Source organism: Styela clava, chromosome 4, assembly GCF_964204865.1.
Source record: "Styela clava chromosome 4, kaStyClav1.hap1.2, whole genome shotgun sequence".
In the NCBI taxonomy this organism is placed as follows: domain Eukaryota; kingdom Metazoa; phylum Chordata; class Ascidiacea; order Stolidobranchia; family Styelidae; genus Styela; species Styela clava.
Genome location: NC_135253.1, coordinates 21,916,628 through 21,942,411, shown reverse-complemented (window position 1 = coordinate 21,942,411; position 25,784 = coordinate 21,916,628). Strand labels below are relative to the sequence as shown.

The following is a 25,784-nucleotide window of genomic DNA, read 5'->3' as shown; positions in this document are numbered from 1 at the left end:
TCCATCTAAAACCTTACTTGAAGTCTTGTTTGCTCTCCCGATTCTACGATCAATTTCATTTATTTTGTTTTCTATCAATTATCAATCAATTATCTATCAATTTTATCGCCTTTTATGCTGATTATGGAGTCGAAATAAACTTATACCTATCTGTTTTGATTTTCTGTTACAATATCATTGCAGCATATGCATACAGATCCGCCGACACAAATTCTAAAATATAGCAGCAATAATTACCCACGGCCAAAAATCACCTAAAGTCTACCCACTGGTACAGAAGAAGTACCGTGCTTCAGTGCACGCTGCTTTAACAAACTGTTCTAGTCCTAAGTTTCGTCTTTCGCAAATTCACATACGTAATGCAATGGTCGCAATAAACACAGTTGCGAGAGAGAAAATGACATTTATCGATCGAATTCATCGATCGCTTTTCAAGTCCAATTCAGTTTTATTTACGGCCGATAAACACAATTTAAAAGTAAATTTAGGTCAGTCGAACGTAAAGAACAGAAGTCACGGCAAGGCGTCGAGTCAATTTTGAAATAATTTAAACATTTAAGCGTTTTCCTAAACGTAATTTAATATGCAGAATGGCCACATTAATTTTTGATTACGCGAGACGTATACATCACGTGAAATAAACAGATTAAAAATGCAATCGCTTCATCCAACTAATTCTTTCGTTCATTTTATGGCACAGCACAAAAAATGGACAATATAAACAAGGGCAACGGCAAGATCGAGACGAGAAGATAAATATGGCGCTCCACAAGTATGCTTACCAATACGGTGGCCATTTTACATCAAGTTGTGTAAAGGGACTGAAACATATGGGCAGCGGAATATTCACTTGGCTAACACAGAAATTCCCCAAACTCATAGTAGAACTGAAATAAAGAAAATCGGAATAAAATCATGGCCTAACCTTAACCTGATACATATACTTCGGGAGTACCATAAATATTTTTGCGAAATATGAATGAACCCAATTGAATACTCCGTGATCTATTATCTCAAAAGCTACAACAACCTAAACGCGACAATAGCAAAAATGAAAAGTATATTCTCTCGCAACTCAGGTTGACTGTCAACAGATTGGGCGCAGTTTCACGAAAATAACAAGTGCACGCATTCCTCGCGCAGTCTTCAAGCATGTAATTTCATTTTGAAGTCGGACAGTTGTCAGGGGAATAAACGCGTTTTTTGCACAAAGTCGCCACTACTCCATGCTGCCAATCCGCGGATATAAAACACGATCAGCTTGTGTGGCATGCGATTGATATTTTGAGGCAGGTACGTAATGCCACATCCACATGAGAGAAAGAGAGAGATTTATTTTCCGTCAACCAGGGATCTCAAAAATATACCTATTCAATGTATATTAACATAACAAAATATACAAATTACCGGAATTTATAGAACATATTGAAAATTTGTGTAATACAAAAAACAAAATGTAAGAATAACCATACTTTTATATTATAAAACTTGACTAAATTATTAAAGTCGTTGAGTGGCACATTTTTGGAGTCACGGTGCCTCTGCTTTACTTCAGTTAACCATGGTATTATAATATCCTTCTGCATTAGGAAGATGAGAGCAAACGATAACTAGGGTGGGATTTACATATTTATCCCGGGGGAGAGGAAAGGCGGCGATAATATGGCAAACCACAGCCTCTCGTCCGGTTATGATTCCATGTCGGGTATGGGATTAGTTAGTTATTTGTTTTCGGAAACATGGACTTGATGGGAAAGTAAATATTTCGCTCAGTTGTTACTTTATTGTTTCATAGGTTTATAAATAAATAAATAATTTATAATAATAATGGTTCTTGTATTAGTTGTCGGAGACATTCATATTCCACACAGAGCTTCGGGATTGTCACCAAAGTTCAAGAAACTTCTTGTCCCAGGGAAGATTCAGCATATATTATGCACTGGGAATTTATGCACAAAAGGTATGCTTGATTACATTACTTTTCATACTTGGATTCATTTCTGGGCTATGATTTGAGATTGTTTATATACAATACTATACAATTTTATTGTATTTATTGTTTTATTGTATTTATATCTAAGGATTAATTCAATATATTTTAATTGCAGACTTGTTATTTTTAAAAACAAACATTCCAACTTTCTTTGATACATCCTATTTTTGTATTTCTTCTCTTGGATCAGTTTAATCTTCTATTGTACTTGTGAGAAGTACATGTTGCACAACTGTCTTCGGCTATTTAGTTTCATGTTGCATTCTCTAACCTCATTTGCAGATTTGGCTTTCTTGATTTGCTGTTTGTGTACTGTTATTCTCTTTTTAATTATGATGGAGTTTAAAATAAATTAATATCAAAACGCTAGGATGTTCATTTATCAATTTATCTTCAGATTCGTTTGATTATTTGAAGACATTAGCAAGCGATGTTCATGTCGTCCGTGGAGATTTTGATGATAATGTCAATTACCCAGAACAAAAAGTTGTTACTGTGGGACAGTTCAAGTAAGAAATATTTTTGTTTGTTTCTTCGTAGAGAGTCTGCTGCCATGTCTGTCGAAAATTACATCTCCTTCCTCACTCCTTTTGAGCCACTTTAAAATATAGCTCTTAACTGCAGTAGTGAAACGTAAATATGGTGTTTTGTATGTTTCCTGAAATAGGACAAAAGCCCCAAGGGACCATAATTGTTTTAGTTAGACTGATTATGACTCGAACTCAAGATCTATATTCTAGGACGTCATCATGATGAAACATGTTTGATTGCATATTATATTACTTTTGACTGAGTTGGTGTAGTTCGAGCACAGTGCTCGGCAAACTGTGGGCCTCCAATAAATTTCAATTATGGCAGATTGGCAGTGATTCACAAAAAAGTTCTATAGATCCAACATTACATATTTTTTTGAAAAATGATTTTTGTTGATATATCAAACGGATAAACATTACATTACTTTCATTCCAACTAAACAATTTAAATGTCTCTTAATACCAAGTTTATTAACTGGTTAAATTTAAAATTTTCGAGCAATGTTGGGCTTTCAATTTTATTATTCGATCCTCGCATACAAAACGTTGCCGACCGATGGTGTAACGCACGCAGGTCCATGTCTTGTGTAGGCAAAGACTCATTGCATGCAGTTTTACTCTGAAATAAGGAAGACTGTCCTCCTCTGACGGGCACGGGACATCATTTACTTTTTAGGAGCTCTGTAGAATTGTGTTTTTATGTAATTTGACCTATTAATTTCAGGATCGGAATGTGCCACGGGCATCAAGTTGTCCCATGGGGAGACACAGAAAGTCTAGCAATGGTTCAAAGACAGCTTGGCGTTGACATTCTAATCTTTGGCCACACCCACAAATTCGAAGCTTACGAGCATGAAGGGAAATTTTACATAAATCCAGGGAGCATTACAGGAGCTTATTCACCTTTATCATGTGATATTACCCCTTCATTTGTACTTATGGACATCCAGTCTAATACTGTCGTAACGTATGTTTATCAACTTCACGGGAGTGATGTTAAAGTCGAACGTATTGAGTTTAAAAAGCCGTAATTTTATTCTATTTATCTGCAATTTTGAAATAATCATAAAATATGTTTTAGAAATTTCTGTTGGAATGTCCCCACAGGTTTTTGATCTTAGGATAGGGGAATGAATCAAATATTCTTATATACAAAATAAAAATCATTTATATCCGATAATAAACACTGATTCTAGGAATAATATTTTCATTCGAATAGGTTTGGAGAGAAATAAATCCAAAATTCTTAATCAGCTCTGGCTTCAGACTATGCAGAGGCCTACCCAAAGGGAGTGGGTCAGAACTATAGCCTAGTTTAGAACATACCGTATTTGCTCGTTTTGTAGCTCGGGCCCATATTTTTTCAACCAACTCACTAACCTGGCCCTTATTCAAACCGGCCCTCATTCAAGCACGGGCGCTTGTTATTTTCGGTCGTTCTAATAATTGATATATTGTTAATTCCAGTTCTCAAGTATGATTAAAACGAGAATAAAAAAAAATTTTGACTTTTTCTACGCACTGCAGGTACAAATTCGCAAAAGAAGAAAAGTTTTGCGACGCCCTATTAATATTGAAACGGCGCACTTGTCGTAACGCCCAGTTTGAGAACCATGGTGTTACGTAATCAATGCTGTTATGTACTTGGACGCCTAAGGCGTGAGCGTTATCTACAGGCGCTTAAAATTCAACATCGTTGTGACAAAAGCGCTTCTTATTTCCTATTGTTCTCTACCACTGAAAAATCTGCTTTTACATCGGGCGGGTATTCAAGCACAAGCCCTTATTTATTTTTATGTTCTGTTCATACGGGCGGCTATTCAAACGGGCCCATAATCAAGATCGGGCGGTAAAACGAGCATATACGGTACTTCATATTCAGTATGCAAAAACATTTTTTCCAAATGTATCCTAGATAGAAAACTATCCCGGTTTAGACTTCTTTGCTTACTGTAAGACTAAGCCAAACCAATTTTCACTGCAACTTCAGCAAAGTCGTTCATTCTTAACTATTTATTTATCATGATCATATTATATCCTATATCAGGGTGGTCCAAGGTTGTCGGCTCCGCGGGCCATAAAAATATTTTTGCATTGTTCGGGGGCCACAATAGTGTCAAGAATAGGTGAACAGTGCGATACAAAACAAACACTTTTATTGTACAATCAAATATCAGGCTTAGCCATTCTAGGCTAATAGAATCCGCATTCGATTTTTAGTTTCCTATGATGCCTATATTGTTAGCAAATATTCCCGACCAGTAAGTTAGTAAGCCAGATAACAATTTAGACTGCCAAGCACATCATTCAACTTCGCTAGTTTCCCCAGCTAGTCATAACACTATTTAATTCAGTGACATTAGTGATGACAATATGTCAAAAGATTTTTCTGATTAATTTTATGACGAAACAACACAAAATGCGATTTTTGATTACTCTCCGAATGTGACGCGGGCCACAGATGATGAAGCAGCGGGCCACATGTGGCTCGCGGGCCTGGGTTTGGACCACCCTGTCCTATATATATCTAGACATGAATCATAAAATTCTAAGCGTACAGAAGTTCTCAACCACGGGGTCCATGGCCACCCAAGGGGCCACAATGCTAGGCGCAAACACCATTTTACTTAGTCCCCATTATTTCTAGTTTCATTGCTTGATAAAGATATTTCACAGGGTGTTTTCACTTCGTTATTCATGAATTGTTTAAACATAATGGAATTTGGAATCTACCAAAATGCCAATGGAATGATAAACAGTGAGGCATGAGTGCTAAAATCCTTTGGAAGGGGGCCCAGCCATAAAAGGTTGAGAATCACTGCTACGCGTACCGTTTCATATTTTTTATGATACTGATATTTTCATGGGACTATTTGTACTATAATGTCGACCACAGTGTGCCAGTTTGCATTATTTTGTTAATTGAAACATGCAACGCTGTGGATTGCATGGGACCAGGGCTGGATTAACCATTAAGCAAAATAAGCACATTTTAGGGCAACAAAGGAAAAGGGCCATGACAGATATTTCCATGGATGAATTTTCAATGGGTGCATTAGTGTTTAATAAAGTAATTTCTGAGTTGGTCAGGTGATCCTGACCTCAATATTGGCCCTGTTGAAATAAGTTTTTTTTTTCGGAAGTTCGATTAATCCAAAGTTCGCCTACAATTAGTAGAGAATACTTAATCATACTTAAGATAACATGGAGTACTGGTTCCGCTAATGTTATTATTTTTATATAAGGCGCCTACGGCTTAGCATGAAACTACAAACCATTTGAAACTTCAGTGTGATGGGAAATTTTGTCTCTGCTTTTTGGGTTTGACATTTCAATTTTTTGAGATTTTGATTATAAATTTGGTTTGTTAAAGCCATGTCACACACTGTCATTTAGAAACAAAGGAAACTCATCTCTTGAGTAAAGCAGGACAGCCAATGAAATACAAATTTTGAAAAAATTCAATATTCATGTCATTGAGTATTTTAACTCTGAAAGAACCTGACTCAAAAGTCATGAATTTGGACTTTTATTCCCATCAAGTTTGAAAATTTGGTACTCTTGTAGTGTGTGTACCAGGTTAGGGCATAATTTTTTCCAATTTTCCCTATTTTAGTTCTATTCAGGTTGGGGACTGTCTGTCTTAGCCAAGTGAATGTACCCCCTGCCCATAGATTTCAGTCCACTTACAGAATTTGAACAAAAGGCGAACAAAATTAGTTACCTCCATATTGGCACACATATTTCTGGAGCGTCAAAAATATAATTTTTACTCCCGAGCATAAAAAAAATGAATAAAAGGATGATCTAATATGTGAGGTTTTGTTATCTCTCCCAAATTAAGCAAGTTTACCTGCTGCTTAATTTTGCCTCAAAATATTGCAGAATAAACTGCATTAGAATTTAATGTATTTTATTCTGTCTGTGTATCTTGATTATTGCTATATTGATTCCAGTGTGCTTTGTTACTTGTTGTCATTTATTTTATCGTCATTTTGCAATATATTATTGAAGATTAAAATTATTAAATCAATTAGGACTGTTTTTATTGGAGAAGCCTATTGAGCAAGGATTCTCAACCTTTTTTCTGTCAAGTACCCCCGAGTCACGAAACAATCAACGCGAACCCCCGGTAATCAGACACTGAACAAAGTTGTGATATATTGACTATCAATTTGTTGCAACACCAATTTATTGACCATATGTAACTAAATTAAATCGTCTTGTTGATATTATTGCCCTTGTCATCTGCCTAACTAATAAATTCTTAAGCATAATCACTTCTCCAATGCTCGCAGCACGCTGTCTTTAGAGATTTCACAGTTTGTACGCAAAGCCTCAGAATTTCACATTGTTGCATCACAATCACAAGGTTCACAACAGCGCTAGATCATGTAAAATCTACGTTTCAATTGGCGTCTAGTTTCAATCGGCACTCGTTTTCCCATGGTGGTGATGAAGGATATTAAAAAACAGCAACATACAAAAACTCGACTGTCATCCAAGTACCCCTGGAAATCTTCTTGTGAACCCCTGCTGTAGAGAATAATAAAGATTAGCTGGGACTTCAGAAGAGGGAACTTGACAAACGACTAGGGCAGTGGTTCTCATCCTTTTTTCTTTCATTGCTCATTATCATTGCATAAAAATTTGGTGGCCCATTCATTAACTTTTTGCAAAATGCACATTTTCTCTTAAATAGTTAGCAAAAAAATCATCATTATCATCCATTTCTACTACAATCAAATTGTACTACATTTTCAATCAATGACTCTAGCAAATTTTTAATGTTTGTAGCTCACCTAAAGATGACATGACTGGTTGAGAGCTCGTGAAAAAGGGTGAATAAACTGGATTTTAATATATTGAATTAGGTATTGTTAAATCAGAAAAAAATGTCTGCCATTAAACATGGGGATTACTGAAAGAACCAGAAGCAAACATAGGCATTGTTGGCTTAAGGAGGAGAGATGGTAGAAAAGAAGGCTTTGACACAGCGGTTTCCAAGCAGGAGCCAGTGGCCTCCAAATTGGCCACAAAGCAGTGGGAGGGAACCACAATACTAGGTGCATACTAATTTCACTTTACAATTCTTCCTAGTTTTATTGCTTGATAAGGTTATTTCAAAGGGGGTTTTCACTTTGTTGAGCATAAAGTGTTTGAACGTAATGGGATTAACTACAAATCAAAATAACAATATAAATACCACTGTAATGATAATCAGGGAGTTCACAAGTGCTAAAAGGCCTCTGTATGGGCCATGAATCATGGTTGGTTGGGAACCACTGCTTTGACAAATAGCAAATAGGGTTTATTAAACAGCGTTTTTTTCATTTTTAAACTTTCTGCCGGATAGGAGAATGTCTCGCAGATCATGGCAAAATGGACATTGCACAACTTGGGGCTATAGAACATAAGGCTTTGGTAACCAGGGTTCTCATAAACTGGATTTTTGGTAAATCGCAGGCTCAAAATCAGTCAGGAGATGGAAAACGTGCTTTTATTTATTAGTAGTCAGAATCAGTGTCAATTTAGTTTTACCACAATGACCTTATTTTTGACTCAATTATGACTTTTGAGCAATTATGAAATCACAGAATTGGTGAGCAATTCAACACACTACATAAATCCATTCTTTCACACATAACTGTTGGACAAGCAGCTTTTGTGCAAGCTGTCTCCCTTCTGTTCAAATATGGGATAAGAAAAGTTCTTCTGTCGGTTCAATTCTTTAGTAACTACACCTCAAAATCGAATACGAATAGAGACTGATGTGACGTGACGTGTTTTAATACATAAAAGTCTGAAAACCTATTGGTCGATATTACAATGCATTTTTAAGTCATCTCTCCTCATGGTTACTGATTGTTTTTTAGGGATTGTCTCAGTTTCATTTTATCGATGTCCAATCTGTAATCTGCTTCATAAAGCTTTCCAAATCATATGAGAAAGATCATGAGAGGCCGGATTCCCCGATCAGATTGGTATCGACGGTAACAAGCAACATGCATGTACACCCAGGAATAAACTTATTTTGGAGCAATGTTACACCAACCGCTAAAATGTCTGTACTGCAGGAGTATGTGAACCAAGATGGTGGACACTGGAACGTAGTATGTGTACCAGGATAGGGTTACGCCATAATTTTATTCCAATATTTATTAAAAGTTTGGGGACTAGACACGCGACTCCCGTATAATTTGTACTTAAACATTATGGCGTAATCTCGGCTTGGTACACATACTACATTCCGGTGGTCGCCATCTTGGTTCACATACTTCTCGAGTATCAAAATGTCAATAGCTGTTGCACACGATTAAGCTACCTTCACCAGCCTTTGCAGAAAACTCAAACATTTCTGTTTTTCCATTATTATCATTGTATTAGAAAGATAAAATGCTGATACAAAAGCAGCATTTAAAAATTCACACCAACTAAATACCAAGTACAGAAGAAATCATGATGTATCGATATTATGTGTGACAGAGGACCATTTCAAGGGATATCCATAACAAATCGAATATAGGAACTGATTTAAGTTTGTCTCCTGTAGAGATGATTCCAGAATACCTAATGTGTTTTTATTTCTAGTTACGTAAACCACATTGCTAGATTAAAACTTCAAGAGCAAAAATATGTGTTTCTTGAGTGTGGTAGAGAGTTATTTTAGCCTTTTGGATGTTGAAAACGAATCGAATATTAGAACTGATTTAATATTAATTTCATTTTAGTTTGGCTTGTGTTTTGTAATTTTTCTTTACCATGGCAGTGGTTCAACTATCTTCTTCCAAATTCAGAATAGTTCCAACTGTTCCTACAATCAAGAATTCAATTTTTATTTCGATTACATTCCAATATTCGATCATTTCTGGGCATCCTATTTTGCTCAACAGTGAAATCTAGAAATCGTCTTCTACAGTCACGCAAATCCATTCCATTCAAAACCTCAAATGCATCACATTTGCTAGAAAAAACTTTTGTTTATGTTTTTTCACAAAAAAAAAACAACTCGACAACTTTGCTTTGACACATACAAAATAGTTGATCTTTTTAAAATAGGGGCTATGTAAGGGGATTAAAGGCACACTGACATTCAATATTCGGCACTCCCGAAGTATGTGCACCAAGATGGCGCACAACCTGGACCCCAACCTGGTACACATACTATGTTCAGGCTGTGCGCCATTTTAGTACACATACCGGAGGTCCCAAAATGTGGTCGACATAAATATTTAGCTTTTGGTGCCATGCTATATGGGAGTGGAACGGTGAATGGGAATAAAAAGCCCAAAAAAATAAGAAATTTGTAGAGCAACGGTATATAACCAATGTCCTATGTGTATATTTATCGCATTATCCCTGACTGAAAATTTAGTCTAGATAATTGTATTGATAACAGTTGGTTCAATGCGTCCCCAATTTGAGCCACGATAAACACGACCCCAGTTCGAGTCACGGTGGCTAATAAATGCACCATAAGAGCTGGGATCACGATTGGCAGTGTTAAACTCATTTAAAGTCTCAAAATCCCTCATTCTTCCTTTTTCGCTGGTGGACGATACATTCCAACAACGACAGCGTGATCTCTCTCGTAGGGTTCAAGGGTCAGCTGTTCTTTCGGTTTCATTTTTTCCATCTTCATTTTCTTTACCTCGGAAGCAAAAACTGCTTCTGGTTTGGCCGTGGAGTCAATACAAGAGGCCTGTAAATTGGGACATTTTTAGAAAGGATTGACTCTGCTGGTCAAGTGATCAATTTGGAAAGTGCCTTTGGTGAGAACCATAAAAGCAAATGAGTCCTTGAATAACTTTATGTTTTTATGTGTGATTCATGACAAAATGGATGTTCTGTGCATGAAGTTTTCTAGGGAAAGACTAGAAGTACTTCATTCTGTATGAGGCTTCTGTAAATAAGCAGCCACTGATACACCTATCTTGACACCTTCATTTTAACATAGGCTATCCAGTAGTCGGGCCGAACACTGTTCAAAATTGGCACTTCTCCGCAGGGCGCACAATTTTTCCTTGTAGGCTGTATTTGGCCCCTGGGTTGCAGGTGCACACCCCTGTACTAGGTCATCGCCCCCACAAACATTGTACATAAGGCAGGAAAAGCAGCTATGAACCTTTCCCCGACATTTGACCCCCGAAAAATTCTTCCTATACCTTAACATTGCAAAATTTTCGGGGCTTATTTTAAAAGTGGTTTCGCGAGTTGGCGCCTGTAAAATGGGGAATGTGTTTCAAACCATTATTATGATTCATCGCATACAACAATCTGTTTTGTGAAAGTACCGGTAAGAACTTTTAGCCCAGTCTATCACAGCTATTTCTATACTAATATTTTATTACTGCAATTAAATTAAAACTCCTAGGAAGACAGAGTGATCATTGAATTATCGGATTTATATTTAAATTTAAGAAGCACAACTGAAAACTAACTGATAGAGTTCAAAAACGCGAAAACGAGGTAATGTTTACAACCACGCCTGAAAATCTGTCTTAGTGAGAAAAGTGTCTGAGCGAATGCAAAATGGGGGCATTGTTATGTCACTTTTGCATCTTGCTGATTGGCCAATGGCACGAGGTAAACAAGGAAGTAGATGCTCGGGGAAAGGTCCATTGATACACAAGGAGCTACTTCTGTGGGGGCCCGAAACTTTTTGGTTCGACATGCCTACATGAGTTATTGTGCCTCGTGTGGTAGGTGTGGAGTTTGGAACTGAAATTTTTAACCTGTGACATTGTCTGGTCTAGCAGTATCCATCATAAAAAAATTGAGAAAATGAACCAAATATTCACCTTTATAGAAATTACAAAATGTCCGCCGTTCTTTAGAAAATGGTGAGCATTCAATGCTACGATTCTTGTTTGGTCAGGTTGTGCAACGTCAGCAAATATTGTGTCCACCATGTCTGAAATAAAATATAAATTCAAGTGTCTTGAGAGATTTTTAGCACCATTTTTTGGTTACTCCTGAAGTATGAGAATCAAAATGGCGGACACCGGAACGTAGTTAGTGTACCAGGTTAGGGTTAGACCATAACTTTATTCCAATTTTCCTTATTTTAGTTCTATTACAAGTGCGGGACTAGCCAAGTGACTCCCGTAGTATTTGTACCTGAAATTATGGCCTAACCCTAACCTGGTACACATACTACGTTCCAATGTCCGCCATCTTGGTTCACATACTTCGGGAGTACCATTATTGATAGTGGAGAATTTTAAACCCCCCTTATTTCCAAAGGGCAAGAATCACACAGAGATAGTGACAATATTTTGAACTCAGAGTCGTAACTTCAGATTTCCAAAGTGGATAGATTAGAAGTTTTAATAAAAGAAAGAAAAGTAAGTTGACCCGAAACTCCCAACAAACAACCAAAGACCAAAGTTTTCTTTGGGACCCTCAGAGTGTTAATTACATGTTTCCACTTATCCATTTCCAAAACTTCGATCCCTTCAGATACTGACTAAGAGTCTAAAAAAATTTGCAAGTTACATACCGACGAGCATTCTGTACTTGTGTGGATGTCTGGCGTCTTCAATGATTGGAATGATATTCGTTCGTTTCTTTGCAACATTCAATAAATCGCGACCCGATCTGTGAGAGAATTCAACTGCATATACAAGGCCTTCCTGTGAAAAGAAATGGAATTTTTGGGGGTTCTTTTAAAAAACACAGACGCTCTTTATATACCAGTGGCAACCATTCTATTTATAACTCTAATATACCAAACTAGAATTGCTTGAAGTGTCGGCAATTCCCAATTTTCAGACATATTATGGTGAGTTCATTTTGTTCAAATTATAAATGATATTTAATTAAATAAATATGTTTACCATACCGGTCCTACAATATCAGACACATGAGATGTTGTCCCATAATTCTATATAGTTTTGGTAGATTTTTGCATTACAACAGTTGTCCATAACTTTGCTCAGAATTAAGCTCCTTAAAGAGGGCACATTACCCAACTTCAAGCAAACTCTCTTAAAACTAGAGCTGCATGCAGCTTTAACAGGCTTCCCACGTAAAAAAAAATTGCATTTTATTGCTAGCTGAGAACTTCTGCACATTTGAGGTGAATTTCAAGTTTGTAGGACCAATTTGAAAAAATAATAATAATAAATAAATAATAATAATAATAAAACACAGGAATACAATAGGTTCCCTGCTGACGAGCAGCGGGAAGCCTAATAACAAATCCCAACTTACTGGTCCTACAATATCAGACACATGAGATACTGTTGTTCCTGATGCTGCTCCTAAATAAAGAACCTTGCATCCTGGTTTCATATGAATGTGGCCGATTCCTCCTAGAACTGCTGCAGCAAGTTTTGATCGATATGGATTCCACGCTCTGTATTCAATCTTTATGCCATCATTCTGTAATTATATAGTTGAAGTTGAGTGAATATCGTTCTTCCATAAAAAACAAGAAAGTGATATACAGAGTGTCAATATAGCCTTTTTTAAAACTGCAAAGGGAATTTGTCGATGCCATATATTGTTTTGGCACTGACAGGTGTGTTAAATTGAATTGAGAACTGATTTCCTAACAAAATTAAAATTGTAAAGGGACTTTATAGAGCAGGGGTCGGGAACCTTTTTGGTCAAGAGAGCCATAAAATATACATATTTTCAATTGCATTTCCATGCGAGCCATATAACATTTCTTCACTTAATCAGGCCTGAAATGTTTACTCAAAAGTCAACACATACAATGTCAATATACATTTAATGTGATTTCTGATGCTGCATGTAGTCGCTGCGGGCCTTGAACGGTTGCTCACATGCAGCACAAGTTGAAATCTAAGATACTCATCACCCTTTTTCGTTTAGGCATCTCCGTAGTGTTTTTAAAACTATATCGCTTTGTGAAGTCACAATATATGTTCCAGATTCCCCTTGTTTGTCACAATGCCTGTCTGGTAATTATCTTACACAACATAGACATGTGCTGGACGCGCGTTCTCAAGCGTACTGGGAATTTCCTGCCAAATTTGGCTATAAAAGAGTTTGAAATCTCGTAACAATAGTAAGCTTAGTCTTGGAACATTAGATTTTTCTGGGAGCCATATGCCGTCACCAAAAGAGCCATATATGGCTCGCGAGCCATGGGTTCCCGACCCCTGTTATAGAGTATAGACGCTCTGTATAAAACATGTGTTAAAAAAAGTTTCCTCTTAACTATCATGGTCCTTCATCCAAACGTATCAACATGTTTACACACTCCAGTTAATTGGATTTACATATTTATCCTGGGAAAGAGAAAAGCCGATAAGATGGTTTAACCATATGCCAAACCAGGGCCTTTTGTCCGGTTACCAGTTTATGTTGAGTATGGAATTAGTTAGCCAGTTACTTGTTTTCGGAAGTATGGTAGTTCGTAAGTTATTTTATAGATATTTTTGTGGGTCTTGTTTTAATGAGAAAAACCGAGAATTTACATTTCATTGAATTACATTGGATACTGCTTGTAATAACATCCAGAACACACCATGGTCGTGTATTTTGAGTGACTAACCAGTGAGCTATTTTCATACCTGACTTGGGCTGAAAAGATATAGTTTTTCTCATTATTAAATCAACCTATTGGCTTTCCCATGATAAAATCACCTCTTTAAAATCGACCAAAGCAACTTCGCAATTTTTTTTTTAACTGCGAAACACCATAGTACTCCTAACTTCCTTACAGGGAACACTGTTCCCCAAGATAAATCATATTTAATCGAATATATTCATAAAAAAAACATTCAATTTCACGAACCTCAACTTCCACTTTCTTTTCTCCATAGACGGTGTTCCCGGGTACAAGATTTTTCGTCAACAAAGCGTCATCTTTTCCTCTAGCTACGAATATTCCTGGATGCTTATGGGGTTCAACAACCGTTGACCTTCCACCTCTGAACCCTCCTCCACCTCGACCTGCCATGAATAAAGTCAACTTCAATGTAATATCACAGAAAATGCCATCACATGGCACAAACAGAAAAATTAAATCAAGCAAATGCTGCAATAATGACTTCAGTAAAATTTGCTAGAGAACAGCAGTACAAGCACTTTCACGTTAGAAGTTCCAGTGGCTCTTGGCATTTCAGAGGTCGGTTGCAACTTTGCTCAAAAATTAGTCTGCTTTACTTCTGATTGAGTGGGCGTAGTTCTTGGCAGGAGTGTACCCAGGTGGGTTTAGGGGTCGGAACCCCACACTTTTGTGAAAAAAGGATTTTTCTGTGTTATACATGAAAATTTTTCCTATCCTCAAAACGTTTTTTTAGACATTTAAGTCTCTTGAAAACCCACATTACTGCTTCCAGCCGGACCCGCCAGCTGTCTAACTCAAGTGCAGTTTCAAGTATTTTGTGGCGTCTACAGCTGCCGCAAAACCATGGCGGGATTTCCAAACCACGGCCACTAAGACCAAACCCACGGCGACTGACTTTTTAGCTGCCACAAACCAATAGCGAGCTGCCGTGGTTACGGCAGCAAATCGAATACCACCAATTTTAATGCCGTAACCACGGCAGGTCGGCTGTAATAGCAGGGCTGCCCCTAATCTGCTGATGGTGATAAATATTTGGTGAGTTGGAATGTTTTTCTTATGGATACAGTTTGGATGGATTTGGGGTTAGGGTTAGGGTTTAAGTAGATATAATTTCGCATGATAAACTAAAATATGGTACATGAATTTGTAAATATACCCGTAATAGCGCCATAAAACCATGGCAGGAGACGGCGTGGTACGTTCGTGGCAGGAGCTGCCATGAAGTGGTAAGAACTGCGCCTCGTCTAACTTGGCAATTAGAAATTTCAGAACTCCCTCTTAAAAATTCTTCTGTTGTCGTTCGTAACTCTGATCAAAGAGGAGTATCCTTCATATTCAAGTGACTATAAGTGTCTTTGCTTTGGACAAAAATGTGATGTGAAAATGAATGCTTTGAGTGCTTAATAACGCCAAACAAATCTTTTATGCGTCACACAGACTTTAATGTTAATTACATTAAAATTTCACATCACATTTTTGTTTGGAGTTATTTGAGCAGTTGCGGCGTTCACTTAACTACACCCCAAAATCCTGTAAAAATAACATTGATAAAGAGTAAGTCCAACTTACCACGGGGTCCTCCTCTACCCCCGCCTCGGCCACCAAATCCGCCACGCCCACCTCCGCCAAATCCACCACGCCCACCTCCACCTCTGCCACCGAATCCGCCTCTGCCGCCCCCTCTTCCTCCTCCTCTAAAACCCCCTCTGCCGCCACCTCTTGGTGAAAAACCTGAAAAAAATGAATAAAAGAAAGTTTTAAACAATAAATATGAGATGAACCCGAGAAACTTAGAAGCACAAAATAAAATTGAAAGATTCAACGTACTTTTGATAAGGATAGGATTTACATATTTACCTAGAGAGCGAAAAGCCAATAAGACGACTTAAACATATGAGCATAAATAACAAGTGGAAACCTATCAAATATTCTTGTGACACATAATGTTCAGATGTTACTCTATTATGCTTACTTAAACAAACAACACATCACTGCTGTACCGTAAAAGCGCCCAACTTCGGACAGTTCCTAACTTCGGACAAAATTTTTGAACGGCCATATCTTGGATAAAACGCGCCGTATATTGCTAATTTTAATTATTATAGGTTGCGCTGTTATATTACCGTACCACATAGGTATAAGTTTATATCGACAGAATAATCAGCATAACTGGCGAAAAATGATTGATAAAAACAAATAAATAAAACTGATCGCAGAATCAGGAACGCTAACAAAACCTTAAGTAAGGTTTACCTTCAATTTATGAAAATATCACACAAGTGTTGAGCCAGCATAATTAATATACAAAATACTATATTTATATTAAACACATCAAATAACTCACCAGGTCTCCCCATTTAGAAGATAGCACAAAATCCTTGATAAAGTTCAGTAAGTCACAACGCGAATGCAAACCAAGAGCTAACGAAACTTTAACAGCGCAAATGCAGCCAAGAGACCAGCGTGAACAACACACGTGCAATGGTAAGAGTCACTCAGTCGTATCATTTTGCTATATACGTCATGTTTCGTGATGTAATTTTGAGGGTACGTTATGAATTAAATATTTAAAAATATAGATAAAATTATAATAAATATATTTATATGTTTGTTTTATCTTTATATAATTTTTTCAATAGCTGGAGATAAATGATTTTTGTATAGTTGAACACGGAACCACAACCGATAGTTTCCTGAGTAATTCACTTGCATACAGTTACAAGCCGAATCCCAGGTTTTTGAGTTCACGCCTCGAGTATTCGAAAAATACCTGTTAAATCTTACAAATCTTATCTATTTATGATTTTAAAAGATTTTAATATTGTGCTAATTTACATATTTTCCATCAGATAACTCTTAGTACATTATAATATTATAAAAATGTCGGAAAATCGGCGGGTCTGCGTTCACCCTGTGGTTTTATTCACCATTATTGACAGTTTCGAAAGGAGGAAAGAAGATGCAAAAAGAGTAGTAGGAACACTTTTAGGTAAGAATTGTAAAATTAGTGCTTTTTAATTGTAATTTAGTTATGTGACAATATTAATTCATTAGTAATATTCATTTGTGCTTTTTTTCTGCAAGTTTGATTTTGTTCTTGTGCAATCATGAGTATTTCAAAAGGAAATCAACCTATAAACAAGTCACTGGACAAGCAGAGATCTAGAGAGCTCCTTTTAACTTTTCAATTTTAAATATTTTTATTTTAATTGCTTCAATTAATTTTATGAATACTTCAAATGGCTTCTTCGTCAATTCGATTATAATATTAAAGTATTCATATTTCTTTTTTCACTCGTATCGTGAATATTTTAACTTCATAATCAGCATACAAAACGAAGAAATAATTGATAAAAACAAAACAAAAACGAACAGAATAAAGGTTGGAAAAAGGAAAACATTAAAACTTACAGAATCAAAATATAAAAGTGATGGTAGAGGAAATGGCTTTACTGACAGTAGCATTTTATGTTGCTCTCATTTCCTATCACATTGCTGATTTCTCTATGTCAGGGATGGCGAACCACTTACCCGCGGGTGACAAAGTGACCCACCGCGTTTTATTCTTGACCCGCCGAGGAACGAATAAAATAAAAAAAATGCTAACATATCAGTGATAAAAGTTGATGAAAATGGCTTTCAATTATTCCAACAATAACTAAACTATTATAATGTACCGTCAGTTGGCAGTCAGGGCTGCGATCGCTCATATTCAAATTGTTAATTTTCGGGTCGGTATGGTAATTTTCCAAACTCCTAATCTTGTACGGTATCTTGTTTTTGGTAATTCGTACTCTAATTTCATAAAATAGGGTGTCATAAAAAGTCCCTGATAGAAGAAGTGCTGCATAAGTAAAGCCCAAAACTTCACCAACACAAACAGAAGCTTAGGTTCAGGAGTTTCTTATAGATACAAACATTGCTTAAATATCTGTGACCCACTCTCTTCTGTTCCGCGATAAAAATATAATTTTTGACCTATTCATTGAAAAAGGTTCGCTACCCTTGCCCTATGTCTAGGTTAAATCTTGTTGGAGAAAAATATGTCATGACATGAGCTCATCAAATCTTATCCTAACTTCTTCCAGGTACTGTTGATGCAAACGCAGTTACAGTCACGAATGCTTTCTGTGTTCCTCACACAGAATCAGACGATGAAGTCGCATTTGACATGGAGTACGCCAAGAATATGTACGACCTTCATAGGAAGGTCAATACAAATGAAGTGATCGTTGGATGGTAAGAACAGTTTTCCACATTTGGTTTGTTCCCAAGCACACTTCTCAGATTTCAAGGATGTCCTCAGGAGAATATTTATATAACATAAAAATTAAATTTTTTTTTCAACGGGGCATCTGGTAAGACGACAGACGCATTAAAAATGACGATTTCGCAGTCTTTAAAAATAACTGCGAAGGTGTCACTCACATATCGCAAAAAAAGTGCGCTAATAGTGAACACTGCGGTGCATGATACCAATAATAATAACATTTTTTATCAATAAACACTTCTATTTATTCTTCACCAGGTACGCGACTGGGCATGACATTACCGAACACTCTGTACTTATCCACGAGTATTATACGAAAGAAAGTAAAAATAAAATGCCAGTTCATCTCACTGTTGATACAACACTGACTAACGGAGAACTTGGATTCAAAGCATACATAAGGTGGGGAGTAATGAATAATAAAAAAAATTTCATGAGAATTTTTTCAAGGCAAGGTAATAATGCACTCCCACTCAGAGGTAAAAAAGATTTGGTTCTGAGTGAAGTTGCCTTGAGCTACTGTAAGTCTGAAACTATGTAGATTTATTCATTATAGGTTAGTAAAAGCTGATTGACGAGACTTTAAGCTGTTTAAATCAGGGTTGTCCAAACTCAGGCCCGCGGGCCACATGTGGCCGGCCGCTGCATTATCTGTGGCCCGCGCCGGAATCAGAGGGTAATCAAAAAATCGCATTTGGTGTTGTTTTGCCATAAAGTTAATCAGAAAAATCTTTTAACATATTGTTACATCACTGATGTGACTAGTGTTATGGCACTTTTTTCCAGTACACCTGTAGTATGCGTCACAATAATAGCGGACAACGGAACGTGGTATGTGTACCAGGTTAGGGTTAGGCCATAATTTTATTCCAATTTTCTATATTTTAGTTATATTACTAGTTCTGGGACTAGCTATTTGTACGTGAAATTATGGTCTGACTCCAACCTGTTACACAAACTACGTTCCTGTGTCCGCCATCTTGATTCACATACTACAGGAGTACCATTTTCCGTCGAAATCTTACACTAAATGTAGATATAAAAAGACTTATGCAGGTTTTTTTTGGTGGTTTTTGCATATTTTAGCTTGACAAAAGACAAATACTGACAAGTACTTGTTTTGTATTGCACTGTTTACCTATTCTTGGCACTATTTGTGGCCCGCGAATAATGCTAAAATAATTTTGTGGCCCTCGGAGTTGACAACCTTGGACCACCCTGGTTTAAATCTAAAAGTATGATCAAGGTTGAACACAATTTTATATCAATTAGGTGCCAATTTAAGTGATCCTGGAATACAATAATATATATCTTTTCTTTTTACACAAGCTCACCCATTGGAGTCCCAGGCAAAACCCAAGGAATGATGTTCACACCCGTTGATGTGAAATTACTTCAATACGATGCAGAGAGGGTTGGAGTCGACAGAATTCAAACTGTAAGTATTTATGACTCCTTGCACCACCCAGATCTACGCATCTGCAATAATCAACTTACTGAAACTGCAAGACCCTAGTACTCACCAGGCGAGATTAATGTCTTCATAGGATCTTTATTTGTACAATTTAGTTCAAAGCAAGATACAAGCTCTCACGACCCCTTATGTAATAATATCGGTATTTCTGAAGTATGCGTACCAATCTGGCGGACCCCAGAACGTAGTATATGTACCAGGTTAGGGTTGGGCCATAATTTTATTACAATTTTCCCTATTTTAGTTCTATTACGATTTCAAGTGACTCCCGTAGTATTTGTACCTAAAATTATGGCCTAACCCTAACCTGGTACACACACTACGTTCTGTTGTCCCTCATCTTGGTATGCATACTTCATGAGCTCAATATATCATCATTTTGTAGAAAAATATCAGATTATGTTGGACACAGGACTTGGAAACAACTCAACATTGATTAAAGTGCATTATTGTCTTTCCCCTCACTCTGTGATATAATGATATGATCTCCACAATAAAATTTTATTTGATAATTTGTCAAAAAAAACTAGTAAATGTTCATGAAATTAATTTTCATTCCTGTGCAGCAGCTTATGAATCCCCCATTATGCTCTCGCTATGATATAAATGCATAGTTAATCACAAAATATATTATTTTTTAGAACAGAGTTTCCCAAACTTTTTGAGCTGCGGACTCCTATTTGTGAATATTAGTTTTGACGTACCCCCTTCCTATGTCGTAACAATTTCTGTGCTTAACTAACGAGGAAGGATAATGTTTCTAGAACAGTAGGATACAACAAAACAACGTTAATGTGTTTCGCTGCACAATTTTTGGAGCAATTTGTGGCAAGCAAACTCGTAGGTCCGACTTTACGCAAGTCTCACCTGTATTTTGCCATCATATTGGTGATAGCTGAAAATGCTGCCTCACACATGTAGGTCGTTTTAAAATAAAATTAATTGCATTTTCTGACAGCAATAGATATTCATCCGTATCGCTCAACTAAAGCAAAACAATGGCCTTTTTGATTGAAATCAATCATCAAAGATCTACCAGACTCTTCTTATATTGTTGCGAACCCCCTGTGCAGTCATCACGGACCCCCAGCAGGCCCCAGTTTGGGAAACCCTGTTCTAGAATAACAAATTAGGATGGTATTCCAGGACACTTCTTCCAACAAGGCCGTTAAAATACATAAAAGAAAAACTTTCGCATAAAAAAAAAATTTTCCAGGGTTGCACAAAGAAAGCAGGTGTAGTAACCGTACCATCAGAGTTCCAGCATGTAACAGAAGCAATCGAAAACTTAACTTCAATGCTGGATGTCTGTTTGAATTATGTCAAAAGTGTTCAGGTATGCTGGTGAATTCAGGGTTGTCTGAAGTAAATCACATATTTAAATATCAATATTTAATAAAATTGTGATAGTGTGCAGCGGGGGCTCCCGAAGTATGCGAACCAAAATGGCGGACATCGGAATGTAATATGTGTACTAGGTTAGGGTTAGGCCATAATTTTAGGTATAAATACTACGGGAGGCTCTTGGCTAGTCTTCGAACTGATAATAGGACTAAAATAAGAAAAATTGGAAAAAAATAATCGCCTAACCCTAACCTGTTACCCATGTTACGTTCCGATGTCCGCCATCTTGGTTCGCATACTTCGGGAGCACCGTGCAGCGAGACTCTTGAGTCACTTAAGATAAAAAAAGCACTGAGTGTTTAGTCAGCTAGTCATTTGTCCCAGATGCTCTGACTTGACGGTAAAGGAGGCCGTAACTAGGGATGGGCAATATAGAATACCGAATCCGGAGGATTCGAATCCCAAAGTATTCGAATCCAACGGGATCCGATAACAGGATTCGGTTTCCGCCTCTCTGGCGCCAAGCGTCAATTTTTGTATTTCGGGTTTCTAATTTATCAATTATAGACGAGCGTTTTTCTCGCGTGGAAATCTCTCTCGTTTAATTAAACTTGCGTCTGCTCGCAAAGAACCCGTAAATCGGTAAACATCAAACACTGTAATTTCAATCGGCATATTAAGGACAAGAAGTCGGTAATATAACCTCACGGCGAGGACTCGTTATTGCACCACTTTTGCGTTTTCCTTCTTTGCTACCCAGCTAGCGTTATTTGTGCCGACTTATTGGTGATATTCCGATAATCTGAATGCAACAATCTTTAATTGTTTACAGACGTGCCTTGCCTCATTTTAAATTAAATGATTTTTCGCGACCTACGAGTTTTCCCAAAAAAATGATGCACGTAAACCAAAAGCCAGGCGTTAAATGTTATAACATTACTCGCCATTAATTTAGATCAAATATTATTCACGAATAATTTTATTATACCATTTTCCGAAATACAAAGTTATATCGCAAAACGCGAACAACTCTCACATTTAAATTTCACTCTTAAAAGATTACATATTTTTCGGTCCGTTTCTATCGTTCAAGATAGACGCACGTTTGATCGAGTAGTCTGTAGTATTTTAGCCGCCGATAAATTTTGAAAAAAGTTGCCGCATCTGGCGAAGATAGTGACGTATTGAATTTGAGTAGGGCTAAGTCTGGGTAGATAATGATTAATGATAACATTTCTATCGTTCAAGATAGACGCACGTTTGATTGAGTGTCTGTTGTATTTTAGTCGCCGATAAATTTTGAAAAAAGTTGCCGCATCTGGCTAAGATAGTGACGTATTGAATTTGAGTAGGGCTAAGTCTGGGTAGATAATGATTAATGATAACATTTCTATCGTTCAAGATAGACGCACGTTTGATTGGAAGTCTGTAGTATTTTAGTCGCCGATAAATTTTGAAAAAAGTTGCCGCATCTGGCTAAGATAGTGACGTATTGAATTTGAGTAGGGCTAAGTCTGGGTAGATAATGATTAATGATAACATTTCTATCGTTCAAGATAGACGCACGTTTGATTGGAAGTCTGTAGTATTTTAGTCACCGATGAATTTTGAAAAAAGTTGCCGCATCTGGCGAAGATAGTGACGTATTGAATTTGAGTAAGGCCAAGTCTGGATAGATAATGATATGTAACGATAATCATAGAAAAATGAGTTCGTCTTCAGATGTTATTACATAATAACTAAGTACGAAATCGCGTTTACGGGAACTTGGTTTTACGTGTCTTGCTCTCACAGAATAAAAGGTTGATTTTAATTGATAGTGGGTAAATTTAATATTTTGCAACGGCGCATAGGTTGCATTGGCCACACGCTGGTTCTCAGCGGGTTCGTTTTAGTATACTCGGCAGACTTACATTAATAATGATTTAACGCCGTTTCATGTCTATTTTGTATTTAACCGCTTACTATTAAAGTGTGTAAAGCGTGTCTTAATTTAGCATATCGGTATTTATTAGTATTTAGGGATTACATACATCTTTGGAACAATTGAAGGCAAAAAATATTGTAATATTCCTAAATTTTATTGTCCTGGGAACTGCCTGTTTAGTATCAAATGAAATCCAATGTTCAGGACATTTCCAAATAGATGATACATTTATAGTAAGTAATACATTTGCAATTTTTTACCATCTAAATCCAGCAATGTAGAAATTCCCACTATTTGAATAAGTATAAAAATAGAATAGGATTCGGTATTCTGGATTCGATTTAACTATTCTAGAATAGTAAATTATTCTACATTGCCCATCCCTAGCCGTAACTGACCAGTGACAGTTAGCAATTGATAGCATTTGAATATCAATTTCATTTATTCGAAATGAATAACTGTTTAATAATAACTGTACCCATATCCAACATGGACTAGTAACTGGACGAGAGACTGTTTGCCGTATGAACCGACTTTCCTCTCCCCCAAAAAAACATTTTATCGACCAGTACGGTATATGGGAATTAACCTGCTGGAGTACGGATAAATATATGACATCGATCTTCAATTGATTTGCCTATGTAGACATATTGAATGCCTTATAGGCAGGAGATTTGATTTTTAGGGAAGCGCACAAAAAGTTGACTAGTACCGTCAATCGACTTGTTCTTTCAAATGGTGATAAATGTGAGATCTGTGCACTGTGTGTTCCCAAAATTTTGGTGACAGTCTAAAAAGTATTTGTTGAGATATTTTGAACAATGTTTTTTATTTCAGGATGGGACAACACCTCCAGATTCTAACACTGGCAGATTTCTACTTGATCTTATTTATTCAGTTCCACATCTCTCAGAGAAGGAGTTCGATACAATGCTGAATAATAATATAAATGTAAGTGTGAACCTGGTTGCTGTGATATACTGTAGTTTGGTAATTTAACAGGTAATTTATATCAAGGGTGGGCAAATTGCGGCGGCATCTGACCTACCGGTGTGTTTCTAAATTGATTTTGAAGGTATTGATGAAGATCATGTCATAATGATCCTGATTGATAGATTGTGCTTCTTGTTATTATATAAACGTTAGTCCACATGGTTTTTATTCATAGTTTTTCATATTGAGCCATGAGCCTCCGGCCCCGTAATCAAGTCTATTATGTGTAACTGGCCCACTCATGGGTGGACATGGGGGTATCTTCAAACTGTATCGCATATATATCTGGGGCCGGCATTGTGACGACTAGGTCAGTGGTTCCCAACCTATTAGGGCTTGTGGCCTCGTGTAATCTTTTATTTTGTCTTTTTCCGCAGGATCTTCTCATGGTTCGTTACTTGACCAATGTTCTACAAGCTCAGTTGACATTGAATGAGAAATTGGTCAACACCTCTCTCATACAACAAACATAAAGCTATTAGACAATTTTATTTGAGGATTTTCATTTTTTGGGCTTGGGATTATAGTTATTATTTCGCTTTTAAAAGAGAATTGGGAGACCAGATGGTTGCTTTTTGCCTTTAAAGATAGAACCGAGAATATTTGGATCATAGAGACAAATTAGAAGATGTTGAGGAAGATTTATTGATTAATTGATTTGCTTGTTATTCTGTGGTCATTTTCATTGAATCTCATAACTTTTTACACTTGTGAGTTGTGACTGCTTGCATCTCCCCCAGAGTTTTACCAAATTAAGGCTTTCTAAGAGTGTATATGTACAGTGAGTGAAAATATTCCAAATTTTTGTGGTATTAATGAAATCATAAATTAGGAAATCGATCAAAAACAGCAGGTTGGGGATTGGAATTATTATCGCTCTTAGAAAAATGGGGAAACGTTTTGGCTTCAGAGGGACCACCAGGGAAACAATGAATCATGAACACAAATCTATCATAAAAATGTCTAATAAACACTATGATTTCCTGACTAACTATTTTGGGTCCTTGTTATCAATAGTGTGACATTTTATGCATGTTGGAGTTTTTGGCTGGTTTCCCACTTTTAGGGTTCAACGTCCACAGGGTGCATGTGTACAATATATAAACAAAACGAGGGAAAACTGCAGGTTTAGGGATATAATCATCAACCCCCTTTTAAAACAATTGGAGTCTGTATTTTTACTGTCAATATAAGCATCCCGAAAAGATCAATCATAAAGTCCAAATATACAAATCTTGATGCTCGTTTCATATTATAGATTTAGGTCCAATAAATATTAGGTATTAAACTTTTTTGGGCCTCCACATTTGAATTCTGTGATATTTCACACTTGTGGTTCCCTTCTGGTTGTTTGAAGGGGGAAAAATAAAAATTGTTTCAGGATTTATATATGTTGTGAAATATTTGAATACTCTTCTTTTGCTTCAGTGTCTGTATTGAAATATCCGTGTAAAAAATCATTTTGGTGCAGAATAAAAGACAAGTTAGCCATATGTGTGTTTTAAATTTATAGGATGGCCGGTTTGCAATTGGTCATTGGAGTTCATGGGGTGTATATATGCCATTTAAAAAAATTCAAATGCTCTATTTCTCCAGCGTCTGTTCTCCAGCGTCTGTATTGAATAATCAAAAAAGAACTTATTTTGGCGCAGAATGAAGGTCAGATTAACTATATGTGTGATTTGAATTAAAAAGCTGGTCGGTT

The 25,784-nt window shown here is 36.8% G+C and overlaps 3 protein-coding genes across 3 annotated transcripts; 2 read left to right on the top strand and 1 right to left on the bottom strand.

Annotated features, from left to right (window-relative positions):
- The first annotated feature begins 1,776 nt into the window (after nucleotides 1-1,776).
- On the top strand, nucleotides 1,777-6,559 carry LOC120327043 (vacuolar protein sorting-associated protein 29-like). The gene is made up of 3 exons (XM_039393426.2): nucleotides 1,777-1,960; nucleotides 2,391-2,502; nucleotides 3,251-6,559. The coding sequence occupies exons 1-3, from the start codon at nucleotides 1,828-1,830 to the stop codon at nucleotides 3,555-3,557; spliced, it is 552 nt and encodes a 183-aa protein (XP_039249360.1). The 5' UTR covers nucleotides 1,777-1,827; the 3' UTR covers nucleotides 3,558-6,559.
- A 3,033-nt stretch (nucleotides 6,560-9,592) lies between these two features.
- LOC120326900 (rRNA 2'-O-methyltransferase fibrillarin-like) lies at nucleotides 9,593-16,560 on the bottom strand. Its single transcript, XM_078111854.1, has 7 exons — nucleotides 16,416-16,560; nucleotides 15,641-15,802; nucleotides 14,297-14,454; nucleotides 12,742-12,912; nucleotides 12,029-12,161; nucleotides 11,328-11,440; nucleotides 9,593-10,228 (listed from the first exon to the last, which is right to left on the bottom strand). Exons 1-7 carry the CDS (start codon nucleotides 16,426-16,428, stop codon nucleotides 10,058-10,060), a joined length of 921 nt encoding a protein of 306 aa, XP_077967980.1. The 5' UTR covers nucleotides 16,429-16,560; the 3' UTR covers nucleotides 9,593-10,057.
- A 341-nt stretch (nucleotides 16,561-16,901) lies between these two features.
- On the top strand, nucleotides 16,902-25,570 carry LOC120327024 (eukaryotic translation initiation factor 3 subunit F-like). Its single transcript, XM_078111813.1, has 7 exons — nucleotides 16,902-17,060; nucleotides 18,160-18,310; nucleotides 18,600-18,743; nucleotides 19,671-19,779; nucleotides 21,032-21,151; nucleotides 23,924-24,037; nucleotides 24,457-25,570. Exons 1-7 carry the CDS (start codon nucleotides 16,952-16,954, stop codon nucleotides 24,550-24,552), a joined length of 843 nt encoding a protein of 280 aa, XP_077967939.1. The 5' UTR covers nucleotides 16,902-16,951; the 3' UTR covers nucleotides 24,553-25,570.
- The last annotated feature ends 214 nt before the right edge of the window (nucleotides 25,571-25,784 follow it).

Excerpts from the sequence above, each read along its gene's own strand:
- LOC120326900 (XM_078111854.1), bottom strand. Across the intron at positions 14,455-15,640 it reads GGGTAGAGGAGGACCCCGTG|GTCGAGGTGGAGGAGGGTTC; the intron begins GTAAGTTGGACT and ends TATTCATGGCAG. Across the intron at positions 11,441-12,028 it reads CAAGTACAGAATGCTCGTCG|ACATGGTGGACACAATATTT; the intron begins GTATGTAACTTG and ends ATTTTATTTCAG.
- LOC120327024 (XM_078111813.1), top strand. The coding sequence starts at position 16,952 with ATGTCGGAAAATCGGCGGGTCTGCGTTCACCCTGTGGTTTTATTCACC. Across the intron at positions 18,744-19,670 it reads GGATTCAAAGCATACATAAG|CTCACCCATTGGAGTCCCAG; the intron begins GTGGGGAGTAAT and ends TTTTTACACAAG. Across the intron at positions 24,038-24,456 it reads TGCTGAATAATAATATAAAT|GATCTTCTCATGGTTCGTTA; the intron begins GTAAGTGTGAAC and ends CTTTTTCCGCAG.
- LOC120327043 (XM_039393426.2), top strand. The coding sequence starts at position 1,828 with ATGGTTCTTGTATTAGTTGTCGGAGACATTCATATTCCACACAGAGCT. Across the intron at positions 1,961-2,390 it reads TGGGAATTTATGCACAAAAG|ATTCGTTTGATTATTTGAAG; the intron begins GTATGCTTGATT and ends ATTTATCTTCAG. Across the intron at positions 2,503-3,250 it reads GTTACTGTGGGACAGTTCAA|GATCGGAATGTGCCACGGGC; the intron begins GTAAGAAATATT and ends TATTAATTTCAG.